General features: G+C 47.6%; 1 protein-coding gene across 1 annotated transcript in view; it reads right to left on the bottom strand.

The window, feature by feature from the left end:
• Positions 1–5,490: 5,490 nt before the first annotated feature.
• CACNG3 (calcium voltage-gated channel auxiliary subunit gamma 3) overlaps positions 5,491–10,149 on the bottom strand; it is an 88,735-nt gene continuing 84,076 nt past the window's right edge. Inside the window, exons 2-4 of the mRNA XM_058157172.1 lie at positions 10,008–10,091; positions 8,785–8,925; positions 5,491–6,973 (exon numbers count right to left, since the gene is read on the bottom strand). Of these exons, the coding sequence (XP_058013155.1) occupies positions 6,459–6,973; positions 8,785–8,925; positions 10,008–10,091 (740 nt within the window). The 3' untranslated portion in view covers positions 5,491–6,458. The remainder of the gene's footprint in view (positions 6,974–8,784; positions 8,926–10,007; positions 10,092–10,149) is intronic.

Genomic DNA, 10,149 nt, shown 5'->3' with positions numbered 1-10,149 from the left:
AGAAGTGCTTCCAGCCCCCAGCCCTGGCTCCATGCCCAGGCAAACGGAGCAACTAGACCCCTCCCCCTCCCCCACAGCATGTGAGCCTGAGGAAAGTCAATTACCAACAGCTGGATCCTGGAGCGACCCTCGCTTCAGGAGAATTGATAGGCGGCGTCAACAGAAGGAAGGGAGGGGCAGGCCTGGATAAGTGCTGAGTCATGGAGCCACACCCCATGGCCTATATAAAGGATCTGCTTTCTGGCATTCTCTGAGTCAGGCAAAGTCTACCTTATATTGCTGAAGTCACTTCCTGGTCTCCTGCCTGCCTTGAGAACTCTGATAGGACTTTGGCAGAGCTGCAGAGGCACGCCTGATTCGGATTTCCCTGACCCGGCCGTCAGCGGAGGAGTGGGACACGACAGGTCTGTTCTGGCATGGCCCCCTGCCCTCTGGAATACCATGCCCCTCGCGGTGAGACTGTCCCACCTTCTTGGCCTTCCAAAGGGGCCTTGAAACTGAGACGCCAATAGGGACCCTCCACACTGGGGGTAATTAGTGGGCTAGGCAAAAGATCCCACCCCATCCTATTCTCTTCGGCTTTTAACGTATTGCTATTTTTTTAATATATATCTTTTTAATAATTTGTACCTCTGTTTCTGTGATGTTTGAAAGCCACCCAGGATCGTTTGATAATGATGTGGGCAGCATATAAATTTGCTGCCCATATAAATAAATAGGGCAGGATATGGGGTTAGTGGAGCGAAAGAGTGATGGAGTTGAAGCGAAGGCGTGGCAGGATTTGGGACATGGCTGCCCATTGGCCAGAAGGGACAAGGAACAATTCTGCAGTCTCAGACCCGAAGGGAAATTTGAGATTGTCCTGGCTGGTCCAGCCACTTCCACTCTTTTCTCTGCTGAGTTTTGTAAGGAGTGGGTGGGTGGGCTCTCTGATTTTTTTCTGGCGTGGAGCCCTTTCTGCTCAGCAGTGGCTCACACCTTCTCAGTGTGGGTGGATCTTAAAAGTACCCAGGATCTTGATCCCAAAAACTCTTGGTTGGAAATGATGCTGTCTCTCAAAGTCTGCCTTCATTTTTTAACCGCTGAAGGCAAACTGTGTGTTGCTCCAGGAAGCAGGAAGGAGCCCTGTCAACCTCTGACGGATCATGTGGTGGCACCTGCCATGTTTCTGCCACTCCGGTTTTTGAGATTTTACTTAGCAACAGCTGCCCACAAGCCCAGAGAAGCATGATATAGCTGGGAGATCTATGACGATGCCACTAGCTTGAAGCAGCCAGCAGGAGATGGCTTTCTTGCCACCGCCGAGTCCTTGCTGCCAGCCATCTCTTTGCAGGACATCTCAATACTGTAAATTTGCTACAAGGACAACTTGCTGTGGGCACCGGATGAAGAGACGGGTGGGCTGGTGAGCTAGTGGGCTCTCAGAGGGGGGCAGCGATGGGCAGGGCTGTGCCAGATGGGAACCGAGTGGGCATGGTGTGTCAAAATGGGAAGCCCCTGCCAGCTTGCAAGGTTTTTTTTAAAAGCCTCATTGCTTAATGTTTGACTGGGAAGCCATTGCTACCCACCACTCGCCTGCCCGCCCACCTGACTCTCCATCCAGCACAGCGGTGAAATGCAAATTGTTTTACTACAGGTTCTGTGGGTGTGGCTTGGTGGGCGTGGCTTGGTGGAAGTGGCAGGGGAAGGATCCTGCAAAATCTCCATTCCCACCCCACTCTGGTGGGTATGAGCCAGAGGTGGTATTTGCCGGTTCTCTGAACTGCTCAAAATTTCTGCTACCGGTTCGCCAGAACCTGTCAGAACCTGCTGGATTTCACCCCTGATGCAGCACCTGCAAATTTACAGTGTTGAGATGTCCTGCCAAGAGATGGCGGTAGCGAGTTGGCAGGGAGGACTCAGCAGTGGGGAGAAGGCTGTCCCCTGCTGGCTTTATTGAGCTAGTAGCGTCAATTCCTCCCATTCTGGATTTGAAGCTCACTGTCTCCCTGAAGGTCCATCCTCCTTAGTGAGGAGAAGAGGAAAGAGATCTCCTGCTTTCTACCTCTGGATACGAAGGGTGTCAGGAACTGAAGTAGACATCTGTGCTCCCTCTTCCCCACATCGTGGCCATCATGCCAAGAAAGGTAGCTGTGACACCTTTTCAAACACTATTGGAGTAAAGGAATGATCCAGAACCCATTTCGATCCGGGTTTGAGCCTAGGAAACTTCCGTTGCACCCGGAAACCTGATTCCACATGGTCTGAGTAATTTGAATGGAGCTGCCGGACAAGGACACTGGACAATCCGGAGGAGGTGGCGGTTGATGACCCACGGGGTGGTATTCTGTCCTGATTCATTGGCTTGCGAAGATGACTTGGCTCAGCTGGGGCTGGACAATGGCCGGAAAACAGAAGGGCTGTCTTAGCATGGAGTTGCTGGGAGATGGTGGTGATTTCTAGGAAAAAGCATTGCAATTTCCTCTGGATTGGGCTGGAGGCAGTGGTGGGATTCAGCCAGTTCGCACCACTTTGGGAGAACCGGTTGTTAACTTTCTGAGCAGTTTGATGAACTGGTTGTTGGAAGAAATCATTAGGAAAGAGAACCGGTTGTTAAATTATTTGAATCCCACCACTGGCTGGAGGCCTCTCGATGGTGCAGGTATGCAGTTTGGGGTGGGGACCTTTGCTTCCAGAAAGACCAGAACCTCACTGTGATTTTGTTTATTGGAGGAAGATGCATATTAATAAAAATTTAACCTATAAAATGGATATATGCCTATCAGGTAGACATGTAGGAGGACAGCCATGTTATTGCATAGTAGTCAAAATTCAGGAGGAGTCTGGTAGCTCCTGCTCAGACAAAAAAGCTTAATCTGAACAACTGCTGACTCGTGTTTCTTCTAGTAATGGGAATCAGGAGAACCACTTGGTTTCATGAATCCCTCTTTGGCATTAGCGAGATCTAAAGGACAAACTGTCCGGAGTCATCTAGGTGAGATGGGTGGCATAGAACAGGGGTCTCCAACCTTGGCAACTTTAAGACATGTGGACTTCAACACCTAAAATTCTGGGAGTTGAAGTCCACACGTCTTGCCAAGTTGCCAAGGTTGGAGACCCCTGGTATAGAAAACAAACAAACAAGTCTTTATTAAAAGGCAGATGCTTTTGCGATCTGTAGCTTACAACGTCTGCCTTTTAATACACTTTAATTCACTTTCTTAGCCTGAACAGGAGCTTCCAGCTTCCTCCTGATTGACGCCTGTCAAAGAAATCTGAGCTTGTCATAAACTGCCTGATAAAAATTCCACCTGGCCTTCAGCTCAGTACAGGCACACTCCTTATTCATCATTTGCTTCTACTGTACTCTGAAGCAGAAAGGTTTCCCCAGAAAAGCCAAACAGGGTTTACTCATTCCAGTTCACAGTGGCCCCACCCATTTGCTTCCAAGCTTCCAAGAAATTAGCCAGTCGACCAACCAACCACCTAATCCTCCACTACTTCTTCATGCAGGCGGAACGAGCTGCCTCGGGGGCTTCGCCAACTCCCCGACCTTCGGACCTTCCGCCGTGAGCTGAAGACTCTTTTATTCCATCGAGCTGGGCTAGCCTGATTAAGTAATTTTAAATGGGGTTTTAGTTTTTTGTATTAGTTAGTTTTTTAATATTTTTGGCCACTATTTATATAAATTTTTAGTCTGTTTTTAAAGTGTATTTATTGTATCTTTTAAATTGGCTGTTAACTGCCCTGAGTCCTTCGGGAGAAGGGCGGTATACAAATGCAATAAATAAATAAATAAATAAATAAATAAATAAATAAATAAATAAATAAATAAATAAATAAATAAATAAATAAATAAATAAATAAATTCGATTGTCTTCCTGGTCAAGGATGATAGATAAAGAGAGTGGAGTGGATTGGGAAGCATTTTGCCTCATCCACGGAAAGGATCCCTTGGGTTAGAAAAAGGGGCTCATAATGCTGTAAGGTCTAAATTTGAACTTTCTTTGTATTGACCAAAAGATGTTTGCAAGAATGGTATGGGTGGGCCACCCAAAAATTAGCTTTTCAGATTAGCCATGGTGCCTCCATCAGTTTTCCTTGGTGAAGGCCATTAGTTATTGTTGCCCTTCACAGGAATCATAGAGAAATATTTAGAATGTCACCTCTACTAGATGTTTCTAGATCTGGCTGATCTCCTAGCAGGTGGCAAGGAAACATGACGGGATAGGTCTTATCGTCCAAAGCATTTCAGGCCACTAATCATACAATCAAGATGCAGGAAAAAGTGCAGGCTTTCTTGGCCTTTCCCCCAAATTCGGTGTGCTTTTTGGTACTTCAACAGATTTGCATTTTTGTGCACATATTGTACAAAATGTACTTTTTATCTTCTCACTTCAGGAAAAGATGAATTTCGGCGCACAGGTGTATTTGATTTCCCTTCTAAAGATTTTCTAAAGGTGTGAACTGGGCACTTCTATTAAGATTCAGATTGAACTACTTTCCCTTCTCTCTTTTCCTGCTCCTGAGAAGATTCAGAGAAAGAAATGACAACCTATTTTGTAGTGCAGGCGAGAAGGTTTCAAGGTTTCTTCTAGGATCAAAAGAAGAATCCAGATGAAAAAATGCAGAACCAGCTCAAAGACCCCTGTTGGAGTCAGCAGCCCTTCATCCTCAGAAGACTGCTACCCAAAACACTGTGGAATACCAAGGAAAATAGATGTTCCTCAGTTGTTCTTCTCTGCATGAAAGGCCTGTTGCTATTCTTGGCCACTCTCGTCATCGAGTTACATACAGCCAAAGCTGGAAAAAAAACTACGCTCTGCAAATTTGATTTCCCAGATAGACTGCAACAGAATTCAAGTTTACTCTGATGCTTTGGAAAATAGACTGACCCCCCCCCCCTCTGTCATCTTTGAGGGGCTGCCACAAAAAATGGGGGGGGGAGTCAACTAAATTTCCAAAGCATCAGAAGGCTTGACAAGAAAGAGTGGATGGAAGCTAATCAAGGAGAGAAGCAACCTGGAATTAAGGAGAAACTTCCTGACAGTGAGGAGAATTAATCAGTGGAGCAGACGTTGCCTTCATAAGTTGTGGGCTCTCCATCACTGGAGGCTCTCAAGAAGAGACTGGACAGCCATTTGTCTGGAATGGTAGAGGGTCTCCTGCTTGAGCAGAGATTTGGACTAGAACAGGGGTCTCCAACCTTGGTCCCTTTAAGACTTGTGGACTTCAACTCCCAGAGTTCCTCAGCCAGCTTTGCTGGCTGAGGGACTCTGGGAGTTGAAGTCCACAAGTCTTAAAGGGACCAAGGTTGGAGACCCCTGGACTAGAAGACCTCCAAGGTCTCGTCCAACTTCATTAGTCTTTGGGCCTTTTTGAAATAGTCTCCTTTCCCCTTTGTGCCACTTTTCTTCCCTGACTTCACGTGATTTCCCGCTGTCCCATCAGGGCCTTCTTTCCTTACACAAAGAGTCACTCAAACGCAAAGACTGATTCAATGGGGTTTTATTGGTTTCCCTTTTAACATCTCAAGTGCTTCAGATCATCCCACGGCATAGGCGGCGGTACACGAATGTTAAACCTGAAAAAGCAGATGTGCGGTGAAACATCTACCTAGATACAGAGCCATCTTTTCAGATTCTTGAACCAAGGGTGACATTAAATGCTCATCCGCTGGGAGAACTTTGGCAGGAATGGAGGGGAGGGGGGCGTTTCTGCCCCTGACACCTTGACAAAGAGTGTTGAATATGCAAGAGAATACAGAGCCCTTCCAAAGCCCACCAAGACGGCTCAGAGCCACCTCTCTTCCCGCGCATCGTGGGAGGGAATTGGATTCCAGGCTGTTTTAATGCATGCACACAAGAACAGACAGCCTCACCCCCTGAGCCTGCCTCCTTCGGGGCATCCAGAAAGGAAGGAGGGGGGCATCGCCCAAGTCTTTCGGAAGCACTCAGCTTCGCGTTTTCATGCTTGGATTTGTTCCCAGATGCTACGTCTGGATTGAGACCAACAGTCCAAGGCTGTTTTCATGGTGATGGAGGGGGTGGGCAGGGGGGGGAGGGAGGAAGAGCCATGGGGGCCCAGCACCACTTTCCACCTTCTTGATGGGCCTCCAAGCGGTCACCCTCAGAATCATTCCTGGGTTGCCCTTGGTGCGAGGCCAAGCCCGGTATTCCGTCTTGGCAACCGAGCTAAGAGGGCAGGTTCTTGAGGGCCCCCATGCATTCAGAGCCAGGCCACCATCATTCGGCCAAACAACTGGCAGTTTAGGATGTGACACCCTAAACAGCCTCCGGTTCAAATCTGGGCTGCCCGTGGAGAGGGAGCACAGCGAGGGTTACTCTTTAGAAACAAGGTTTCGCTGGTTACGCCATCGAAGGGGAGGGGTGGGTCACACATGCAGTCTCAATGATACACCTCTGTACACACGGCGTCTCCAGCGGTCTGATCCAAGGCCATCCAGGGACAGGTTGGGCTCAGACGGGAGTGGTTCGTCTGTTGGCGGGGTTGTTATGCAAAGATTCCTTGAACTCTTTGGGGAGGGAGTTGTGGATCTGTAAAAAACCGTGATCTCTCTCTGAGTTCAGCAAAGTCCCAATAGTCACCTTGGAAGGATCCCTGGAAAGAGTGAACATGGAGATGTCGGTGGACGGGATGGTGTTAAAGCCTTTGCCGATGGGAGACAGGTCCCTCGACCGCGGCTCTGTGGAGCGGGAGCTGGATCGCCGTCGGAACCGGTACCGATAGGTGGGCAGGCGGGCGAAGGTGGACTTCTTCAGGAGGGCCACGGAGTGAGACTTGGCCCGGATCTGGCGGTGCTTCTCGATGTACATGTGGACAGCAACGACACCAACCATCTCGGCGATGATGAAGGAGAGGGCACCAAAGTAGAAAGACCACCCGTAGGAGTAGCTCTTCTTGGAGTCACTCTGCCCGGGGTCTCCCGCATTGGCTGAGATGTAAACGATGATCCCAATGATGTTGCTGAGCCCTGAAAGGAAGAGCAGAGAGCAAGGCAGCGTAAGTTGGGTCTCTGGAGTCTGAAAAGGGACACAATCCAGCTCAGCATCTGCTGTCGCTTTGGTTGCTGTCTTTCTGATGCTCTTGATCAGTGTTTCTCAACCTTAAAATACTGGACTTCAATTCCCAGAATCCTCCACCCCCCCGCCACATGTTATACAGATAAACTGCCGACACCTTTCTAGTATCAGCATTATAAATAGGCCTGTAGGGTTTCCTGTGAATTTCCATTATGTAATCCATATGCTTCACCACTTAGAGTGGCAGAATGCAATCACAGCTGCAAGGCGTTCAAGACTGAGGCCAGTATGCATGGTATTTCTGGATCAAGACAAGGCCTGGGTCTATTTAGGATCATCCCCCTTCATCCAGGCTTTCCCCACAAAGTGCTTCTGTTGTGATGCCAGAACCGGGGAGAAGTATATTTCCTGGTTATTTTTTGACCCTGGGAGGGAGGTCCACCTATGGTAAATATGGTCTGGATTTGTCTTGTGCAAACCTCCGAAGGGCAGCAACAGATTCTTCACGGAGGGGGAAGTTAATCCATTGGAATCAAAGAAGCAATTTGATCTCTTTATTCTTTTGTTTTCAATATGGTATTAGCAATGGTCACCCCCCATAATTGCTCTGAGGGAGCTGGTTAGTTCCTAAATGTGATAAAGAAATAAAAATTCAAGTGACATCCAGAGGAACAAGATGGGCAATGGGCACTCTTGGGCCAGGGTGGGCTAGCATCTCCCAAATCTATTTTTTAAAAGGTTTATTTTGATTTTTATTTTAAAAAAAGCCACAAAGGTTCAGACTTGGAATGGGAGGAGCAACAGGAAAAATGCAAGATGGGCCTCTGTGGCTCAGACTGCTAATGCAGTCTGTTATTAACTGCAGCTGCCTGCAATTACTGCAGGTTCTAGTCCCACCAGGCCCAAGGTTGACTCAGCCTTCCATCCTTTATAAGGTAGGTAAAATGAGGACCCAGATTGTTGGGGGCAATAAGCTGACTTTGTATATAAATATACAAATAGAATGAAGACTATTGCTAACATAGTGTAAGCTGCCCTGAGTCTCCGGAGAAGGGCGGGATATAAATGCAAATAATAAAAAAGAAAAGATGGATAATTATGAAGATAAGATGATGTTCCACGGATGTGACCTTGAAGGTGTGGTAGCCAGTGATTAAATGTGCAACATGCATAAAAGCCATGTATAAAAATACGTCATTCTTTCTGGCTCCTTTCATGACATCTGCCCAGCTCCACATTTGGCTCTGTGAAATCACTATTTTCTAAATCTCGCAATTCAAGACTTGAGTTTATTTTTACTTTTGCAGTTTCTTAATAATAGAGCCCATAAAACTGGTCTCATGTAACACTTTGATCTGCTTTCCCTTCTCTAGTTTTGCACAGGCAACGTCCAAATGTGATTTTTTTTTTTTACTTTATTACATAAACTCAGTTGTGGTAACTGCAGGCGGTTATTAAGGCTTTAGTGCTAAGAACAGCCAGCTGTGGCTTAGGCACTAAATCATGGTTGAAATAAATTATGACTTACTGTAAAGCAAGAAAACAAGCATTGTGGCTTTTTAAAGCAAATCATTAATGAGTGAGCCTTGTTTTTTTCCCCTTTCTGTATCTTATCTGTGTACTGTTTTGTAATCCACTTCTATTATATCTATGTGGAAAATGCTCCAGTATGAAATCAGAGTACTTAATGTTGCAAGCTTATTTTATAGCCCCGATCCAGGCTGGTGTCAAACGTGGTGAATTGCATAAAAATGGAACCCACCTGCTGAAACGAAAAAGATGCCTGCGCTCAGGATGACGTTGAGTTTGCTCTTGTAAAACTCACTGGCCGCCACGCAGAGTCCTCCGAAGAATAGGAGACCCACGCTGAGGAGGGGGAAGATGCTGGAGGCTCTTACAGCACCTGGGGGGAGACAAGGAGAAGGTTGGGGTCTGGAGAGGGCAGTTGCAGCTGGCCCAGGAAGGCTGGAGACTATTCCAGGGTGGCAGCAGCCTCTGCAGAGGGGCCAAGGGGACAGCTGGGACTGTGCAGCTAAAGCCCATTTTGTAGATGTCACAGGTGCACAGAGACTTTGATGATGGCTACCATCTTGACTTTTTCAGGCTCTCTCCCTGCATGGAGAAATCAGACTGTTTGCTCTCTCTTTCAGCAGACCAACCCAGCCACTTTGGGGTATCAGCATATCACCTGTGCTGGGTTTGAGAAAAAGGCTAGAGAAGAGACACTGTTTGGATTATCTACTCTAACAGAATAACAGAGTTGGAAGGGACCTTGGAGGTCTTCTAACCCAAACTCTGCCAGTGGTCCCCAACCTTTGCGGCTTGATGGCCTGGCTGGTGGGGAAGGAGAGGGGAGCTGGGCTGCGTGAGCGGCACACACGTATGTGTGCATACGACTACAAGTGGAGCTGCACACGCATGTGTGTGTGTGCACCAGCCCGTTGCTCATGCAGTCCAGTTGCAAATGAGCCACAGCCCAGGGTGGGTGGTTGGGGACCTCTGTCCTATACCATTCCAGACAAATGGTTGTCCAATCTCTTCTTTAAGAAGATCTCTTATCTCCAGTGTTGGCGCACCCACGACTTCTGGAGGGAAACCATTCCACTGATTCATTGTTCTCATTGTCAGGAAACTCCTCCTTAGTTCTAGGTTGCTTCTCTCCTTCATTAGTTTCCACCCATTGCTTCTTGTCCTGCCTTTTAGTGGTTGACTCCCTATTCTTCATGGCAGCCCCTCAAATATTGGAAAACTGCTCTAACAAAAATTAGGAACGAAGGTCATATTCAGTAGTTATTTCACTGCTCTAGAATGAATGCAGTGCTTAGAAAAGAGTTTAGGGTCCCTATTTCAAAACAGGATTTGGTCACACCCCAATTTGACTCCCCTCCCCATGGGGCCCATGGTGTGGTTGCCCCACATGTGGGCGAGACAGCCTCTCCTGACTTAGTCACCCACTTCTTGCCCCATCAGGATCCCTGAACTTACGCAAAAGATACTCAGCCGCATCCTGTTCATAATCAGCATCTTCTGGGAAATGATTAATCTGCTTGCAGATTCCTCGGAAGGTCCCTAAGGGGAAAAGAAGGGGTGGGGATATAAGACTCTTGGAAGCATCAGGACGCTGGAC

This window comes from Ahaetulla prasina, chromosome 14 (genome assembly GCF_028640845.1).
Source record: "Ahaetulla prasina isolate Xishuangbanna chromosome 14, ASM2864084v1, whole genome shotgun sequence".
Classification (NCBI taxonomy): domain Eukaryota; kingdom Metazoa; phylum Chordata; class Lepidosauria; order Squamata; family Colubridae; genus Ahaetulla; species Ahaetulla prasina.
The sequence above is the reverse complement of the archived record's forward strand: the minus strand, read 5'-3'. Positions and strand labels throughout refer to the sequence as shown.